Source organism: Pimephales promelas, chromosome 8 (assembly GCF_988280905.1).
Source record: "Pimephales promelas chromosome 8, fPimPro1.hap1.1, whole genome shotgun sequence".
NCBI classification, from domain to species: Eukaryota; Metazoa; Chordata; class Actinopteri; order Cypriniformes; family Leuciscidae; genus Pimephales; species Pimephales promelas.
The window spans coordinates 32,817,525-32,839,325 of NC_142776.1; the positions used below are offsets into that span (position 1 = coordinate 32,817,525).

General features: G+C 36.8%; 1 protein-coding gene across 1 annotated transcript in view; it reads right to left on the reverse strand.

The window, feature by feature from the left end:
• The window catches only part of grm4 (glutamate receptor, metabotropic 4), a 177,872-nt gene that overhangs the window by 71,688 nt on the left and 84,383 nt on the right, over window positions 1-21,801 (reverse strand). The window contains exon 3 of the mRNA XM_039693054.2: window positions 3,688-3,904. Coding sequence (XP_039548988.1) covers window positions 3,688-3,904 — 217 coding nt within the window. The remainder of the gene's footprint in view (window positions 1-3,687; window positions 3,905-21,801) is intronic.

Below are 21,801 nucleotides of genomic sequence, written 5' to 3' on the forward strand. Positions count from 1 at the left end.
GGCATTATAAACCTGCCTCATAAATATTCATTAGGTGATATGTCCCCCCAGTGAGTGCTAGCCATATTTGGATTACCATTTACTGATTGGGCGTTAATTTGATTGACTGCGGATGCAACCAGTGGACAGTGGATTCAGCTTGGTCTTAAAGTTGCCATTTTGCAGTGCTTTTCCTCCTTCACTACAACCAACCAAAATGCTCTAAAAATTACTATAAATGTATATTATTCAAATTATGAATGATTATAATAACATTTTGGATTCAGAAGACTAACCCAAATATCCTTAAAGCAGCATTTTTTATTAAGCAGAACCACATGTAATTGCAAGAATAAGAATAAATAAATATTATTTTTATTTAAATTATTATTTTTTTTCTTCAATATTTTTATTTTTCTTTAGTGTGTAATGTTGCTGTTTGAGCATGATAACAGACTACAAAGCACAAATTCTCTCCAAAGGGAGTTATTCTCTATATCAGTAAACATTGTTTCTGAAGTCCCTGAAACACCTCTATTGTAGTCTTGAGTTCTCTTCCAGGAAAGTATGTCACAATATCCCTCATTTAAATAATTCCCGCCCAAGGCATTAAAAAATAAAAATAAAAAAAGTGCCAAGGACTGGACTATTTGAAGCTTTTAAGAACTCTCAAAAAATATATTAAAAAAATGATTATGCAAATATGATTCATTTTCAATTTATAGGTCAATAAACTATAATAAAAAAAAAACTATTATACTAAACTAACTATACCAAACTATTTTAACATAAATTACACACATCAGCTTTAAATAAGTCATGATATGAATTACATGTGACTTTTTACCAGTGAAAGTAAATATGACCTTTGGGAAACTTTTCCAAGCTCTTTTGGACAAATATGACTTTCACAGTTACATTCCAAACAGAGCAGTTTCTTATTAACTCAACTTTCTAGAAATGCAAGCCCATTTTCATTTCATGGGTTTTAAATGTTTCCTCTCATTTAAATTGATTGTCTTTCCTATAGGCGAATCAAATGAAACTAGCTCTCCATTCTCGAGCACCAGAGCGGCTCTAAGAACAAAGATTTCCTGGAACACGTTATTTAACTAACAAATGCATTAATGTGTTAATCCATTTGACACCGCCCATCTACAGTCATGAGATGCTTTATTTGGCCACACGTTTTTAAGTCAGGGCGTATGACGGATCATATCACCACCCGTTGTCCCCATTAGAAGGAGGGAAGCGTGATTTTTCCACAACGAAAAGAAACACTTTCAGCAGTAAGTGTGACTGGAAGCATGCAAAGGTGCAATTATGCGTCATCAAACAGTAGCTCGCTTCTGCAGTTCGGTGAGTTCGCAAGAATGCACTTTTTCACACCAAGAAAATGAACTATAACTTCTGGGGTGGAGTGTGAAAGCACCCAGATTCTTCATTCACGAGGAAGGGCCAGATCTCTGAGTAGAATATTGGAAGGAACAGATGTTAGGAGAAACCATAGACAGCGAGGAGGACACTGTTACCCTTGAGACAGGAGAGCAGTATGACTCCATGTCCCCCAGAACTTCCTCAAGGCAGTTTTGAGTATTCTCACGAAGACTATTCATAGAACTTGACTCGAGCAATTTTAGCTTCCATCTGTTTGCATTCACCATTGCTTGAGGTTTGACATATTTTAAGATAACTGTATAATGTAATGACTGACAAGTTCAATATTAAAATTTTATGTAGTATCTAAATTTGTAACAATTTAGACTGGTTATGGGTTTTCCTAATTTACAGTATGAGCAGTGCAAAAGTAGATATTTACTGATAAAATAGGGTATGACGTTTGTCAGCTAAGCTTAACCTGAAGCACTCGTGAGAGTAACAGACATGGGAAAACTGGAAGAAGTTTTGAAGAAAATCAATGGTTGAACTCAGTATTCTTCACACAAATTGCAAGTCTACTTTCCCCCTGGGGTGCACTTGAAGTTTCATTTCTCAGAAAGGAAATGCAGTTGGGAAGGAAAATGTTTGGAAAATATTACTGCTTCATCTAAGCTTAAAGTATTGGATTCGTTTCACAAAACTAGATTTGCATTTCCAGAAACAAATATCAATTCTTTCAAGGCAATTGAATAGTTTTGAAGTTCTATTTAAAATGAAATAAACCAATATTTAATAGAAGAAAAGAAGAGAGATCGATAGAAATAGGCCTATGCTATATAGACGCATAAATAGATGCCAGAAAGAAAAGTCCATTGCAATTCAGTATGCAAAGTTGGGTGGGGACTGTACATTAAGTTTAAGCTGTACACTTTAGCATTAACATAACTAAAAGAGTTATTATTATAGCAGAAAATTACAAAAAGTTTATACTTTGGTGTGTACTGAATGTTTTCAGAAACTTAATTTCATGATAATTGCAATTTAAATGAATATGTATTTAAAGTTCAACTAAATGCATTTAATACAAATTTTAACTTGGAGTGCTTTTTGTGCTGCTTAAGTAAAGGGGTCATGAACTGCATTTTTTCTATGTTTAAGTAGGTTCACTTATAATGTTAAGATTTTTACAAACGGAAGTAATAAGCTATTATCTATCCTGTTTTGACCCTCTCTTCCAAACACCCAAGCATATGCATATTAAAATAATGTTTTTTGTTCACAGCCAGGAACAGCACATCTGCGTGGCATTGCAATCTTCTTGTAAACGGACCGAAATGAGGAAAAGAGGTGTCTTGCACTGGAGGGGGTAGTATCTGCAAACGACTGGTACGTCACTTTGTACTGTGACGTCACATACCATGGATGAACAATGAGCGGTATTTAAAGCTTGATTAAATAAATTGTTCGTATACTGGGGAGGGTGTCTTAAGCTATGAAACTTCCAGGAAGTTTTAATGGTACAAAGATCTCTTATATACCAAAAAACCAAGGGAAATTTGGTTTCACATGTCATGACCCCTTTAAGAAAGTGTTAAGTACCCATAAATGGCATTTTAATTTCATTAATATCGTATTATGGAAGTACATTAAAAAATACTTATAAAGCTACACTGTGTAACTCATTTAGTTTATTCTTAGCTAAAAACACTTAGTTCTTTCAAAAATATATGTGCTCATTAATGTATATTTACTTCAAGTAATAAAGTATTCTCGTGAGTGTATAATATGCCATTGGAAACACATACGGGTAAGGGGTTCTAATGTCAGTCGCCATGTTGCCCTCAATCTTGAATGTACATTAGCCAAAGAGGGACATACCCATTAATTCAAGCTTTGCCTTTCGCGTTTACATTTGAGTTAACACTCATGGGCGAGTTCGAACTGGAAGCCATGTTAATCTTGAACTACATTGGCCACCGTAGGAGTTAAAACGAAATCAGAATTGAGAGGAATAGAAAATAATATTCACTGGATGGTCATATACCTTTTCACCGCTAGATGGGGGTAAAATTCACACAGTGTAGCTTTAAGAACTTAAAGTACACTGTACAATACACACCTCTTTTCCACAAGGGAATACCAGTGGAAAACATGCAAATATTGTGGTTGGTCAATTTTTATCAGTCAGACAGTCTCTTCCTGTCTGAGTGGGCAGTTCTTGGTCATAATAAGCTACAATTAAGTCTATCTATACAGCAAGACAAAATTCGAAGCTAAGGTAGACAAATTTCAAAAATATTCCTAAATTGAATGCAAACACTCTCTTACCCTCTTCCCGAGATTTTTGGATGAAGGCATCCACGCCGCTCTCTCCGTAATTCCCCTCTGACGCCACCGTGGAGACGTAATTCCAGCGCATGGCCCTGACAATATCCACCATAGCCTGTGCCTGGTAGGTGTCCGGCGGTACCACGCGGGAGAAGAAGTCATAACGGGTGTTGTCGCTCAGCTCAGGAGCCGTGGAGGCATAACTCACCTGGGGAATCTGTAGGAGGAGACAGAAACATATATCCTATTCAGAATCAGGCACTGAAGTACACAATTCCCCCAAACCCCTGCTGCTTCTGAGCTCACCTCGGACAGATTATAACACGCTCCATCATCCCAGACTACATCCCCTACCAAGCTCTCTCTTACACAGCCACAGGTGGCACACTCAAGACCGCAGGAATGAGGACAGTTCGTTCAGAAATGAGATGTGTGTGGAAAGCAACTGGTCAACAACTATCACACTTTCACAGACTAGTTTACAGGAACCCTAAAGAGACAAGAGTCTCTTAAAGGAATAGGTCGCCTCAAGTAAAATGTTCTGCTTTATTTACTCATCCTCATGTCTCTGCCAGCTATTAGGGGTTTACTTTAGGTGGAACACAAAAAGTGCATTTCTGAAGAATGTACTGGCTAGAAAACCACCAAAAATACAAAAAGCACCATAAAAGTATGATTACAGGGGTCATGTCTTTTTAAATCTTTTTTATATTGTTGTCTGAGGTCAACTTATGACGTCCGCTTGGTTTTTATATTAAAAAAAAACATCAAAATGAATAAGTAATAGGCTATTTTCTACCCTAGTTTTGAGCCCAGCTCAAAAACGCTCGGTTTTTATGGGCGTCTCGCATTGAAGACTTGGAAGTAAAAACCCACTGCTGTGAGTGGATAACAGTTTTGCATATTATAATGAGTTTCACTCTCAATTCGGTTTGTCATCCGCGAATCAGTGGGCGGGGCTAAACCGGACGCGTTGAAGTAGGCGTTGATCTTCTGCGGGGGTGGTGTTTTATCCTCTTTGACGTCATAGTTCCCCACTTTGAAAAACGAGTCGTTTGATGAGCCTGGTGTCAATAAAAGCTTTTTTTGGACTAACTAGGACATTTTCAGTTCTGAAACAGGATATTCTTATAATATGATGACCTCTTAGATGTCAAAAGCTCAAGGAAAATTTGTGGCTGATATGATATTTCTAAATTTCTATATGATATGGCATGTTCATTTAAGGTCATGAAAGAAACTGACGAAACATTTCGATCTGCCCCTAGTGGCTGGCTGCAGTATAGGTTATAAAACCCACCCTCTCTATGTAATTAAATGGGATGCAAGCCAAACTAAAAAATCCAAAAGTTTTTACTAAAGATGGTTTCTGTAATTTTAGGTAGGTCTTATTCTGCTGAGGTATGTTAACCCCCTGAGCCCGACGGCGTCGTCGACGATGCCACACGTCACCTCCGATAAATGTTTACATAACTCGATGACAGATTTATCGATTTTCTTACCGTTTTTTCCAGCAGAAAGCTAACGAGCTAGCCATCACGGGGGTGTCTTTCGGGTCTTTCTAGCCTTTACAGAAGGTTTTCTATCCAGCCTGGAACTTGTGCTTCCTTTCAGAGGTTTTCAGCAATAAATCCAAACGCTTTATGTCAAACTTTGATAATCTTGAAGCCCATAATTCATAAATATTCGGTCATTTTTGCCGCTAGCTTGATGCTAGCGGACATCCTGGATATCACGTGATGTTTTCACGTGATGGTTTTTGACCAATTACAGGCTGATCCGTTGTAAACATTGGTGTGCGTCATTACGCATGAACCAAGCGCTGATATAGTGTAGAGAGATAGAGAGACTCACGGAGACGCGCGATTCACAGAGAAACACAGCGAAATGGACGTAAATAAAGCGCTGGTCTATTTTGGTGCATTGCAGGATGAAGGATTTTCAGGAGAACAGAGCTTTTTGACAGATGAGGAACTAGATTACCAGGATAGACCCAGCTGAAGTGCCATTTATTTATTTACTGTAAAAAAGTATTATAGTAGTATAAATGTATTATAAAAGAATAAAAAGAACATAATAAATAAAAGAATAAATAAAATAGAAATGCAAAACCTGTGATGTGGCCCTCTGTGTGATTGCTGATAGGAACTGTTTTGAGGCTTGGCACCAGTGAATTTCATGAGGCCCCAAACGCCTGGACTTCTTTTGGAAAAATGTCACTATTTTTTGTTCTGTACAAGTTATAATGTTTATTCCTGTGCTCCAGGACTCCAAAGACATGAACAAACTATTTTCCAGAGGAAAATTGCTTAGCTTTTATTTATTTGTGTGTGATTTCAATAAATAATTGAGTGATTCCATTTCCGATTTATTTTTTCATTTGTCTTTATGGTCCCATAACTTATTTTACATTCAGGTGACATCAATGTAACACAAATATGCTGAAAGTTCAATTTGTCCTGAAAAAAAAGAGGTGTGTCAATTGTCTGTGCACCAAAGGGTTGATATTTTACAAGCTTTTTTAGTAAATGACACCAGACGGAAAATTTATTGTAAAAATACCCTTAGGTCTCAGAGGGTTAAAGTGTTCTTTTTTTCATAAAAGTTTGGTTTTAGTTAGTTATTTAATGTTATAAAAATGGAGTGTGTAAAGCTCTAAATGACATAAATCGCAACAACCATTTCTGGGATATTATTGTATTATTATATATTTTGGCTTCATTTTTCTACGGTGGAAGTGGAGACACCGTGTCTTTCTTCCAGTTTTCCAGCCAAAGTCTGACTCTGACTCATGATCACGTCAATATTTCGAGTTGGATCTTTTCATTGATCCAAATGAAAACCCTTCTCAAAACCCTCTCAATATTTCACGCAATATTTTGATTTTCGACCTCAGCTCATGTGACTTGCTAAACCGGTAGTCCACAATGGTCCACTAAAATGGATGAAATCAGATTATCAGCTTCAGCTTCAACATGTTTGTCACACAACAAGGCTTGCAATACAACAAATCATATGGGTTATTTTTTAGATACTTGTATGGTGCTTTTGATTAATTCAAAATATTGCAAGAGTCCTTCAAAATGTCATCATCTGAGTTCAGAAGAAAAACTGAGGACATGAGCATGAGTAATTTATGACCGAAAAGGGGTGAACTAACCCCTTAAGTATCTCCCCAACTGAATCGTGTTGAGAATTCATACACGGACTACACCGAACAACAGACACACAAATCAGGCGTGATGTGAAACTTAAGCAATCACCATAAAATGGATCGCTGGTGATGCTCGGAATACATTAAGCTAATGTCACGCATAGCATAATGGATGGCTTGCACCACCAAGAATGTAATTCATACAAGTTTATTAACTTGGCTATTGTGAACATACTCTGGCTTTTAAGCCCACTCTCTGCAGACATAATACCAGCGGTATGGCTCCATTAAACGGGATCATAAATTCATCTGCGTTGAGGACAACAAAAGTCTAAACAATGACAGAACGAGAGCCTCTTTTTCAGACCCAAACAGACTGCAAGTCAGTCATCGTCCACCTTGACATAGGCTAGTACTATTTTTTTTATAGATAATGTCTAAAAATGAGCATGAACTATATAATTTGCTATTCAATTCAGCATGTTTTAAATACCATTTTAGTAAATATTAGAACCCTGCTTATCTACACAAACACACAAAGCTGCAATTAACTTACTGTGCAACTCATATTTTTTACATTTGGTTTCAGATGGACATTGGACTTAGGAATTCATATCATTACATAATGCTGAATGTTGGCCATAAATTCCTAGTTTTGACAAATTTACCAAGCATAAAAATGCCATTTGAAATAAATTTCAAATTACATATTTAATTATTGATTAAATCTAATTCATGAATTTAAATTAGTCAAATAATGCAAGCATCATATGCAAGCATGTCTTAAAATTGAATGTACATAATATAGTACCTTAATGAATAGCTATAAATAGATGTACAATATGCATGCTACTAGTAATGCCTCTAGGTAGCAAGGGGGCTTTCTCTTCATACACGTCAGAGGAATAGCGACAGGCTGAAAAGCAGCTCTTTGCATGGTCACGCAATGCTGGCATTCAGTGAGTGAATATGATGTTGCTGTCTGTTGCACATTTAGTTCATTGGTTCAACTTCATGAGCATCTGCTGACACTATCAGCAGCGCATAACCAATCTGCATAGCGGAGAAATATTTACATTTTACATGGATGCAGATATAATGTTTATATTGGGATCCAAACATCTGACACAACATTGAAAAATCTGGGATTTAAACCTGAAAAGTTTTAGGATTTAAAAAAAAAAAAATAAAGCAAAGAATTGTTATGACATAAAACTAAGAAATATTTAAAGATTCACACTATTTAGGTAATCAAAAGGCAAATTTATGGCATTAACAATGTGAAATCCATCTTTTAAATTCCAAGGTTTAAGTTTTGTTAGGCAAGACATCTCAACAAGCACTGCCAACACAGCGTTGCAGAAAAACAAATGTAATCTCTAAAAATGATAACCAAATGACTGCCTCTTAATTAGTAGGAAATTTAATTTAAAAATTACAGTTTTTTTACAGAAAATATGAATCTGCTCTTTTCTCACTATCTTGTGATTTATCTTTATCTTTCTAAAAATTGCATTGTATGGGAAATACCCACACCTGCAGAGGGAGCATGTCTTCCATAAGGACCACACACACACACCTGCACAAGAAACAGAGCTGTAGTGTACACCAAAAGAGGATTGGCACTGTACCAAAATTTCAAGTTGGCACCAAAACCAGTAGAATTTTATATGATTCTTAATAGTACCACAGCAGAAACGAATATGCTCCTGACCACAGCCCTTTATTTATAATAATTACATATTAACGCAAATACTAACAAATTCAGTTAAAACAATGGAATTTAGTCTTCGAAATTTTCTTCAATGTAGTAGCAAATCAAATAAAGACTGAAGCAGAAAACAGTGCTTTAATATATTTTTTTCAAGAATCTAAATCTAAACACCCAAATAAATATTGAATAAAAAGGTAATAGTAATAAAAAGCCAAAGTAAATGTACAAAGTATTGCATGCCTTTTCTCTGCAGAACAAAAAAAATGTATAAGAAGTAAACATTTACATAAAAAAAGGCCCACAAGAAGATCTGCGACGCTGATATATTTGCTGCAGAGATATGCTTAAATATACGTATACAAATTCTGTCAGGGCCAATAACTTAAAGCATTACTCAACAGAGAAGAAGCTAACTCACAAGGCATTGAATGTGACAAGCACGGATGGACGTGTGTACACAAAGTAATGAAGACTCAAAATATTGCAGAGATTTTCTGACTGACACTGGATGACACAAAGACATTTTCAGAGCTGTTTTTTTTCCACAGCTGAACAAACAGCTGTAAAACTATAATATCTACATTAGGGTTTAAGAAAAACATTTGTCAGCAATGAAAAAATCTTGTTTATATGCCGGATTTGATCCTATAAACCTTGGCATTGCTGAATTATTTGTAAATGTCGTTGAAATGGTTCAAGCCACCCTGCTGATTTCTCCAATAAAGATTTATTTCATATTCCATGCTGAAACATGGGGACAGAAAGAGGACTGTGATGAATCTCTTTTCTTTGTTTCCAAACCTCCGAGGAGTTCTTGAGGAGAGAACCAAAGGTTACAGCTGTTGCTTCTCCTAGCATGTGCATGTCAGATGTAATTTAAAATAAGATTTATTAAACATACGTTCTAGGTGAAGGGCACCTAATCATAGGCGGCAGCTTTGTATGAAATTAATGTGACTATTGCTATGCATTGCTGCAAGCCATGTGCGTATAAACACGAGTTTGCATAATTATGTTTGACTGGTTAAAGCAAAGGTCAGAAGTAGCATTTCTCTGATAAATAGTCATTTGCGAGGTGCGTTTAAATTAAGTATATCAAAAGCAATTATTTTATTGTCATTAGACAGAGAGAATGACTTATATAAATGATAACATCTAAATACTACGGTTTCAAGCGCCAATGAATGAGCAAAATGCAAAGAATATTCTATTTGCATCAGGTGCCGATGGCATCGGGCGAACCAGAAGAGGTTTGTGGACAAACTCATTTGAAACAAATATCCTTCTTCCATATCTAACGGCTTCTCAACTGGTATCAGCTGTTGTTTACACTGATAGTCAATGTAATTTTCACATCTGTTACTGTCAGCTGAGCGGGGCAGCAAATGGCTGAGCTGTGAGAACAGAATGACAGAAAACGCTGCGTAATTATTGAAGAAAACAGATTGGGACACATTCTAGCCAGGCAAATAGTGTTACAGTCTAGCCATTCAATTTTCAGTGAATATTTGCCCGAATAATTAGGTCGAGAAGCATTGGTCTAAATATATACTGCATTTTGTCATTATATTTTGACATGAGCATGAGAGTTGTGATGTGTTCTAACTTCTAAGTAGGGATGGGCAACGATTAATCGCATCCAAAATAAAACTTTCTATTTACATAATATATGTTTGTGTAGTGTGTATAATTCATTTGTATATATAAATACCCACACATGCATATATATTTAAGAAATGTGTGCATGTATATATTTTATATACATTTATTCACAATTAATATTATATATAAATATAAATATTTGATATATTAACATATTTTTCTTAAATATATACATGCATGTGTGGGTTTTTATATATACAAAATAATTATACACACACTACACACATATATTATGTAAACACAAACTTTTATTTTGGATGCGATTAATCGTTGCCCATCCCTAGTTCTAAGGCATCAAGAAGCTACACCTTATTTCTCAATCACTGGATCCCAAATGTTTTACTTATTTTTGATGACACACAATCAATGACTCCTTAGCCATTCTGAATGACAAGCCCATTCACAATACAGCAGCATCTCTGGTGCTCGCAGAGGCGTTTAGTAACTCAATCTACCTATTTTGAAGGCCGGGAGCTAATTGAGAAATCTGCTGGTGCATTGGCCAAACTTCCCTCAGTCTGACAGTGTGACAAACTGCCATCAATGACAATGCCTCTCTACTTCCATTCACAAATGGATTACTTGGTCTACAAGCCTAGATTTTATCAGACATAAAAAAAAATGTATAAATATCAATAATAGTATATTGTAACTAAAACAATCATGTATATATATATATATATATATATATATATATATATATATATATATATATTTTTTTTTTTCCAGACATTCATACTTAGGAAATTAGGGAATACAAATATATTTAAATGTTTTAGATATGCTGTTAGTAGCAAGCGCATATTGTACATTTCAGCTCATTTCCAAACATATAAGAATATGTAGCTATTTGTTCGTAATGTTTTTTTCGAAATTTTGTGAGATCAGGCCGGACAAACAGCCTTTGACATCGACAACCATATAGGAAGTGTTCTCTCCACTCTTAAATGCACAATTATATGGTTTGTTGCACTTAATCACTTACGTTTAGCTTTGTTTTGACCTTATCAGAACATACATGAATCACCAGTTGAGAACCACCAGTGCTTCTGTGCAATTCTGAAAAGCCTCCTCCAACAGGCATCCATATGGGCTGAAAAGCTGTATAAAACAGTAAGTGTTTGCATGAAATACCATATGGTTAAATAATCACAAAGTGGCAGAGCATTTGTCAAGCATGATGAGTCGCGATCTTCGAATAGTCGAATACTCGATCTGCGTTCAAAATTCGATTATAAAATTGCGTTTTCGATATCATTATATTTTCGCGCAATTCCAATGTGTCATAATTGACAGCTCAATTTACAAATGAATCACTATTTTGAGTCGATTCTGTTCAAAGACTCAAACAAGTTGGCATATCTGTCTAAATTGGTTTGCGAATCAGTTTGAACGATCTGTTCAGTTTCATGCATGCACTGGATCTGAAGCGCTTTAATTCACACTCGATTCGGAATCGTAACAGGAAGATTTAAGAACATCAAGAGCATTGAATGAAGTGGCCGTGGACCTACAGTTTAGTCTAGTGAAAGCAAATCTGCAAGTTTACGCATAATTTTTACCAGCGGTTTTACAGATTATTAAGCGACGTTAGCACCACTACAAGTATAATGACATTATCCGTTTATTGGACAAATTCATTCATTTATAGGCTAAATAAAATAAGCTACCATTGTCCACAGTTTATGAAATGAACACCCACCATCCCGCGGTAATGTTTGTGTATTGAGCAGTGGCATCACACAAATAGTTTTGGATTGAAACTAATTTGTTTAAAAAGTAGGCTATAGAAGTAACAAGGCAGGTTCACATAAAACCATTATGACATATGACATTACTTTTTTTATCGAGCATCTGGTTTGGCGATGCAAAAACGGACTGTTGTGCGTATTGTTTTTTTGGTAACGCTTCCTTTTACAGTACAGTACTTACAGCATACTTACAGTGTACTTACCTAGAAAGTACTGGCTAATAAGGTAAGTACATGGAACAGGGTTAGTACTATTTATTACCCAGTAATTGTAGTTACTAAAATAAGTACATAGTATTTACATGGGTAACTGGACTGTAAAAGGAAGTGTTACCGTTTTTTTCTATGTTGTTTTTCTATGCAATAACCGGTATGTTGAAAAAACGACGAAAACATGTTACTTGTTCAATTAATAAACAGTTTGTTTGATGACAAATCACTAAAGATGAAATTGACCTTAGGCCTCTCTTTCTGTCATTGTGAGTGTGCGTTTTTTTGGGGGGGATTTTCGAACGATTATCGTCTTTCGCTCCTCGATTTTCAAATGGCATTTTTGGCAGAAATCCACATCCCTATTAAGCATCACGCAAAAAGTCGGTTCATTAATAAGCAGATCTTGCTCTATAGCTGAAGACACTGACTCACCGTGAATAATATTTCCCAGCATGCCTCAGATATTTATTTAATATCTCCATCACTCAGTCCTGACCTTTGTAGATTAAGTGTTCTTTTCCACACTGGAAAATAGCATCTAGTCATCCTTATCTCTTTTAGCATCTCTGGTCTCATGGGAATTCTGTCACCATGGCGTTTCCTTATGGCATTTCCTTGGTCCATCAATTATTATACGATTCATTTTCGGACCGAACTCCCGATGCTTGACTGAGCAGATCCTTCTATATACTGTATTTCTACAGTAATGAGGCTCTCGTGTAGCACAGCCCTGGGTAATTCAGGCGGACGAAGTGATGAATTGGAAATTGGGAATATCATTTGGAAAAGGTCAAACTTCTGATCAGAGGTAAAATGTATGCGTTAGGAAGGGCCTCTGGTTGGAAAGGTACAGCGAGGCTTTGTCAGTTCATTATCTTCTTCGAGCTGATCAACATGTCACTTGTTAAAGTTGACAGCATGAGAGGAGCTTATCGAAGTGAAGGTTTAAAGAAGGCTTTCGGATATAGGCACTGCAGGGGAGCTGAAACCAAGCAATCAAAACAGAATCGACTCATCATCATTTTGTTTTTCCAAGACCTCTTAAAGATATAGGATATCTATTCCTGATGATAGATACAGGAGAGCTTAAGTTCCTGTTATTTGGGAGCATAAATATAATAAAGTAATCCTTATTTCCAATATTTATTATATTCTGAGCATGTTTGCTTATATTGTCTGGGTCATTTTTGGAGAAACCCCTAGTACAGCGCATTAGGCCCTAATATTGTAGAAAAGCTGCCTTGAGTTTTAATCGCCTTAAACAAATTGCCATTTTTTCACTGTTTGAACCAGTTGGGCTGGAAATTTCCAATCACACCCACCCTCTGTTTAAAGAACATTAATCATGAAATGAGAGACATATTCAACAACGACATGTTAATCAGCACTGTCAGTGAGAAATGTCAAATCATCCACACAGAGTTTAGAGACCATCTATGAGTGAAGGTTTTATAGTCGGCTACACTGAAGAAATTAATAAGATCCTGGAGGAACAGTCAACATGATAGCACCCTGAAGGATCGATAGATAGCCTAACAATGGCTTACAGAAACACTTGTTAACTCTTGGTCTGTTTTCCCTGCTTTCATTTAAGGAAACATCTCATTTAATTGAAGTGAAAGCATAATGGAAATCAGACTGTGCTACAATGAATAACACCCATAAGAATCTGACTTCATATAGCTCATCTGAATCTGCATTTTACAACTGTAGTACAATTTGTTGCTACAACCCTTTGATAAATAGGTTGCCAGTGGAGGCAATAAAAGCTGCCATTAACAATATGTGTGGGATAAACCAAGGGCCCTTTGATTTCCGCGATGCGGAAACGCGGAATCCAGTTATAAAAGTGGAATTTACTGTATAACGTGGAATTTCACCGAATTTGTAAATTTTTTGAATGAATAAATAAAAAGCAGGTCAGCGCACTTAAATCAAATCGTGATATAGACTAGTGTCTGTGATTATTAAACCACAAAAAGACTATTTAACAATGAACCCTGCAGATTTTGTGCCTGTGTGAATGAATGGCGCAGATGCAAGGTTTAATAATAACACTTAGAGCAATAATAACATTGCATTGAAATGAACACAATCCTTTTTAAGGACTATTCACAATTTTTCTTCCACGTTTTAATTTAACAGTAAAGCTCTGCTGTGCAGCACTTTGTTTGACAAAAAGTGTTTAATTTCATATAATTAGATGACCAATTAAATGTTAAATGTTTTATGCCTTCATTATACTGCCATAATTCAATGATTTGATATGCTTTTTGATTATTAAAAAGTAATTAAACCATTAAAATGGAATCCATAAAACTTAAAACAGAAAAAAAATGAATTTGTTAAAAAATAAAATAAAACGTATTTCATAGGGCCGTGAAGATGTAATTTTTGCTAAACCTTCAATAAATTGCAGTTAAATTATACAATTTCTATAAATTTATTTTTTAAATTTATAAAATATAAAAGCTTCCCGTGCGCCTATTTGAAATAACGACCTCGAGTGTGCAAAAGACGCGATACGTGAACTGGAGCTTGACATCGCTTCTGTTCTGTGAGTGGCTCATTCTCAGCAAGCAGGGGCGCCATTGCCAATAATTGAATCGAAAAAATAAAAATTAGAAAACTTTCGCGGCAGAGAGGATGCAGTTTTTTTTAACTGCTCGTGACGTCCCCCATGTGACATAAAGAAATGCCGCCCCGGACGACTGCCCGGTTCGCTCGTGCCTAAAACCGCTACTGGGGCATATAAACCCAATGTTAGAGAATTCCTCAATGACACTGCATTGCTATCTTTCTCAGATGGATAAAGGCATAAATTATAAATGCTCACAAGCGGCATCAATTATTCAGTTGCCTCGATGCTCTAGAGCTCTCAGTGGCTGATGTCGGTGAAATATTGGCAAGAGAAAATACCACCTGCTTAATTATGGTGATTAGCATTGGGGGCCATCTCAGCCTGTCTAAACCATATATTCTAACTTATCTATTTGACTGCAAATTGAACCACTCTAGATGACGCATTAATAGCATGATCGTTGCTGATCTATTTGTTGCTGGGTCAAATCTTCCCTTGAAATGACTTAATGTTGGTGTAATAGCATATCACCACTGTCATTTAAAAAAATACACAGCAAAATCTAATGAAATAAATATCCCAGCTGCAGTGTGGTTTAACCAATTATAATGGAAATTTTAACATACAACGCATTAAGCAATATTTAATGCACAAAGAATACTTTAAATGCACAAAGGCTATGAATAGGAAGCTACTATTACTATATTACTATTACTGTATCCCACAATGCAATGCACTTAACTTCATTGCAATTGTCAGCAGAGAGTTTTAAACATCTTTAATTTTTTTAAACTTTATGAGGTCACATAAGGTTACAACAATGTACCATTCTACTAGCAAACTAAAATTTGAGCAGCAAATCAGCATATAAGAATGATTTCTGAAACATCAATGGAAAATGTGACTGGAAAATGTGTCCAATCAACAGGGGATATTTTAAATATTTATATAAATTGTAAATATATTTCACAATATTCCTATTTTTACCATTTGTATGATACAATAAATGCAGCCTTGTTTTTTTTTTTTTCCTTAAAAACCCATTAAATAATGTTTTAAACTTTTGACCGGTATAGTATACAGTTTATCTTGGCTTTCCTAGCTGACTGCTATATACAAACATTGTAATGTAGTTATAAATGAACAATTTCTTTGGATGTAGCCACTCATATTATTAAGGCACTCTCCCTCATTACCACAAATCATCTGAGAGAGCTGAATGTCTGTTGAAATACTGCAGCCACTAGATTGCCCTCCAGAGTCCAGTAGTCATATTTTCTTTACAGTTGTTTCAGGCCACCTTCACATTCTTGACCTCTGGACGGGTAATTAAATCTGTGCCTCCACAGCTAGCCATTTCCCCTGGTTTCTGCACTTTGGTACAGAACAGTTATTATCATTCATAGAAGGTCACGCCACCCCAGACATTTCCACAGCGAAAAGCAAAAGACTGACCAATGTGCTGAATTCATCATTGTTTTTATTGTTTTCCTGTCACAGACCTTTACATACAGTAATATGCCTTTATGCCTTTATCTCGCAGTGAGTCCTCCATCCATTTATCCCACAGTGATTTTTGCCTTCTTTACAAACATATGCAAAATGTGGAGCCCACAACAAAATGAAGTCTGTTAATTTAACACATTAATTTAATCCAAGACCTGATAATAATGTAAATTAATGGGATAGTTCTCTTTGAAATTAATTTTTGATATGTTTTAGCTTACCTCAAGGGCATCCAAGATGTAGGCGTCTTTGTTTCCACAGTATTTTCAATTTTGATATTTTTAGGTCAAACCGTTCTTGTCTTCTTTTTTAATTATAAAAAAACATTCTTGTCTGTCAGTCATATAATGGAGGTCTATGGTCACCACCTCAAAGAGCATGCACAGAGAAGTCCAAATTAAACATGATTTAATGACTCGTAAATGTAAGTACACATTGATGGCCTAAGACACGAAACGAGCGGTTTGTGTGAGAAAACGAACAGTATTATCGTTTTTACCTCTTGTAACCACACCCACGTCCAAGTGACCTGAAGGCACGGGTAATATGACCGGCATTTGTCCCGGGATTGTTTGATTTCGGTTCATTCACACTGCCAGTGAATTTGCCGGGATCTGTGAGTGCGTTCACACATAACCCGTAAAAATCTTGGGAAGACACATGACGTCAGGATGAGACGTATAACGGACGCGTCGAAAACATGTACACGCTCATACCGTTCCACAAAGCTGGTGAACGATCTCAGCTTCAGTACGGATAGTGAGGATCTCCTGGTCTCTGCTTCGCTCCAGTTTGCAGGTATTTGTTCGTCCTTTCTTTGTTGACGAACACAAACTTTCTTCTAAGAGCAACAGAGTCGCACTATGACACACCCTTTACGGCTTTGGTCCTGGCTTTTGTTCACACAGCGCGCGTTCCGGGACTGATCCCAGCAATGTTACTAGGTCCCCAACCTGGGATCAGTCCCGGTATCAATCCCGGGTCGTGTTTGCGTTCACACAGAAGGCGTTCTGGCAATTTCCTGGGATCAACGCGCTGTGTGAAAGGGGCTAAAGACACCTACATCTTGGATGCCCTTGAGGTAAGCTAAAACATATCAAAAAGAAATTTCAAAGTCAACTATCCCTTTAATTAAAGAAAATACAGTATACCAGTACAGTATGTGAATTCCAAAGATGTTTTCATCCGCACAATACTATAATATCAATATTTTGCAAGCCACCAAATGAAGAAAACTCAAAAAACGCCCATGCAATTAACTAGATTGGAAATTATAATTGATTAACAGCCCTAGTAAAAACAATACGTGTCATAAGGAAATCATAAATGAACTCAAGATGAAAACAACATTCACAAAAGCCCTTTTGCTCTGCCAAACTGAGACACGTTTATATCTCAGCACGGCATTAAGTGCTAAAATGCCCCTCTAAATGTCAACAGCAGCATAAATACACGCGCATTTGCAAACACAGGCACATTGTTTTCGGTTTTGTCAGGCATTTCTGGAGCGCTGCTCCGGAACGTTTTTCTCTGCGTGTTTGTGTAGCTAAAAAACCGTGTGTGTTCTTCCTGCAAATCTATATGGAGCCGGATGGCGATCGACTCCGAGTCAGCAGATCAGCGTTGACTTTATCATTAGAGAGAGGGCAGCTGGCCCATCAGGAAGAATGACAGTTCACAAGTCGCCGGAGGGGGTAAGCGCCTGCTCTTAACAGTCAGCCTGCGAGGCTTCGACACAGTGTCACAGATCACTCCGAGCTCCTCTTCTGCCCCTGATTCATCAGCACTCAAACAACCACACAACAAGTAATGATAGATGGCAGTTGTTGAAAGGGAGCTAAACTGTTGGCTTATTTGCTCTTGTGACAGCGGAAATGAATATAGGTGCTCAGAAAAGTCACAGCTCTTAAGTAATTCATAACAATCAAGAGTACGGTGAAGCAGAATCTGTAATTTGTCATGCATTAACAGCGCTCCTTTGTCACAGTGAAAGCGTTGCGTTGTCGCTGGCTTATCACTGTTATCACAAAAACTACAGTATTTACGGTTGGCTCTAGTTGGCGGGTGCAATGTTCAGATGCTGGAGCTGATAAATGATCTTTGTTATGCCAATATTCCAAGCACTGCTAACTGCACACAGGGGAAAGGGACTGGGCAAGCAGCTACTTTACAGAGTTTATCAACTGCAGAGGAATATATGGCAGTGCTTTTTAGAAATTCAAAAATCATAATTCAGCCCTCGGTATATTCATTAAGAGCTGAAAGCACTTTTTTACTCGGAACTTTAGATTTCCATAAGCTCATTAGTGATCATGTTCCTGCTACGGATCAGCAGGGTTGGGGCAAGTCGTTATTATGTAACAGCAAGGCTACGCTGTTTAAATAGGAATATTTTAATTAATAATGCCTTTGTGCGCAAACTCATTCAAATTCTAGGAGTGAATGAATACTCTAAATCTTGTTACACCCAGAATGAGAGTAGAAATATATGTAGGTTATGGTCCAACTTTTCCTTTCCCTAAAATAACTTGAATATTTGAATATTCCATTGCTTATGGTCTGCGTTCCACCCAATGAATATTTTATGTAAAAATGCATTTAAACGCGAAAGACCTAGGTGTCCGGGCCCAAGGTATTTATTAATAAATAAAATCACACTGCATTATATAAAGTGATCAAAAATGTAACAAAAGTGATTCCACGTGTTGATACGGTAATGGATTTCATGGTGTTTGAAATATTTTAAGCATCAGGTCTTTGACTTGCTTTTAAAGATTTAGTTTTCTTAGTCTCAAGAAAGGAAGGAAAAAACAGAGCATTTCACACTTTTATTTATGCATTGTCCCACGAGACAAGATGCAATGTCTTAGCAATTCTGTTGTCATGGCATTGCTTCTGTACTGATCATAAGTTTATTCTCGATTTAAAGGGATACTTCACCCTGACATCACAAATCCGTCATCATTTCATTCCAAAAAACATTTAACTCTTCCATCACACAAAAGGAGAAATTGTGAGGACTGGAGCTTGCAAGTCTAAAGCCATACAATACGAGACGATTTTTTGTGCCATAGCTTCAAATCACAAATGAGACTAATCTGATTCTCAGGTTCAACTCACAGACTCAATGATTAATTTGCAGCAGCCAGCAGCTAAAGAAAGATTATCAGTCTGCTCTTCATGCAAAGCTATCATAATTAAATGCATAATAAATGTGCCATCACATGTTTTAGTGCACATGCACTAAAATGATGAATCCATAAATTTAGCTTGAACTGTTTCTTCAGACTCAGGCCTCTTGATAGTCATACTATCAATCATCAAAATTGTTAGACAAGTAAAAGCAAGAATGAGGCTGCTTCCAATTTCAGATGCAATTCAAGGGTCAACTGCAGTTCAAATACATCCAGCGATAGACCTTCTCAGGAATGGGAACCATCGTTGGTTTAAATTACTAAAATCGACATTTGGAATTGGAGCTTTCTATTGGCACGTCCCAATCTCCTAAATGACACATCAGAATTGTTGAGCCTAAAGCCATTATGTTGCAATGTTTATACAATACATTGACAATAGGTTCAACAACACAAGCTGCTGCTTGCCATGCATGCATCAAGTGTGCCGCACATGTCCTAAAAAGGGATGGCAAAATGTTTCGATCACTCCAAGGTTTCTAAATGCAGAATAGCTCATAAACCCTGTCCTCTCCATATAATCTAAAGGACTTGAGACAAAGTAAAACAAATTAAACCTCAAATATTTTTTCTATTTCTGTCATTTTATTCTCTCATTGATTTTTGAAAACGACTGTTCATGTAGTGTGGAATATAGCTCTAAGGGAATGAAAACATCCTCCAAAGATTTATAACTGAAAGTGCACCGTATATAAAGTTATTGTCTTTCAAAAGTGAGAGTCGACTCTGAGTCTATGAAATGAATTGTTTTTGAAAGGAGTCATTAGCTGTTTCGTAGTGACGTTGATACAAAACATTAGCTCATTGGCAGCTCCCAACAACTGCGCGCACAGACGGAAGTGTGTAAACTTGAAGTCTAGAACACATTCAAAAACTTCAGCTGAATAGCGTCATGTCGAGAAGACGCTGTGCTCTACGTTGCAAAGACAGTTCAGCCACTTGTTTTCATTGCCCAGAGACGAGCATGTGAAGAATCAGTGGTTAGAGTTCATATTTGCAATGATACCACAACAATATAGCCCGAACCTTGTGTTCTCATCATTTTAGTGGCGAATCATTCAAAAACATAAATGAATTCAAATGTGGATTCGCAAGCCGGTTCCCGAAGGAGGGCTCAGTATCCAGTGTATATGGATCAGGTTCGTCGTCCTCCGAATCACAATCTGTAAGTATTATTAATAATGTTTTCTGTTATGTTTTCTGTAGCATGCCCAATATAGTTATATTGTGTTGTGTACACTCTGCGCAGCTTCTAAGTGGGGTAAAGTTAGTTTTGTTTTTGATATTCACCAGACATTCTTTGAAAAATGGCAATTACCTCCTAAACGACCTTGCCAAATATGACTTCGCTCTATATAATAAGCACTGCCCCTCAAAAGCCGCCGCAATGCGAGCTTCGCCGGGAAAGCTCACTCTTGACGGAGACGCGAGTAAGGGACCGTGTGGAAAGTGCACTTTTTCTGACATGTTTGTTCAAACACTATATACAATTTTCAACACTTGACAAGCTATAACCCATTAATGGTGATGGGCGTTCTGTTTCCAACAATCTCTGCCTATGGTTTACCAATAACAACTGACTGGGTCATTTGACCAATCGCCGCAGATTCGCGTCACTCAAAGGAGGTGTTTGGGAAAAGGAATCGTCGAACGAATCATTTGGGAGTCGTTGAGCAAATCAGGTAAAAATAAATGCATATTGTAAGACAAATAAAGCATTTATCCTTGCATGCACGTTAAATTGTTTTTGGGAACTCCCAAAACAAAAATAGGAACATTTCAAATGCTATGATAGGGGCTCTTTAAACAACGTAGAGCAGGATGTGAAAATGATAACTGCGTCAGGCTGAAACTAGCAAAAAACACTCTACAAGAGTGAAGGAAACGAGTGAAGGTGCATTGTTCATATTTTTGTACAGTCTTTGGTATGCATTCACACCAGCAAATAACACAATTGGAACAAATAAATCTGGATTCAATGTGAATTGACTACCATTTGCAGAGGAGTCTAATTGAATTGGCAATTAACTTAACTTTAAAATTTAATTTGAGATGAAAAACTAATATACAAAATTGCAAAGACATGACACTGGCCCAAATCTCTCTCTGGAAATAGTGAGTGCAGTCAGTCAGTCAGTCCAGAGGGAACACGGACCTTATTGTGCAGTAATGCACTCCTAATTCACTCTTTTGAAAGGCCCACAAAGATGGTCCAGACACAACAAGACGACAAACCCATAGGGCTCCAAAGTAAAGCTCTGAAAACATAAAAGCATATTTTAAATATAAAACATAACATCCAAATTGTAGCTCTTGTAACTCAGCAGAAAAAAACCCTTT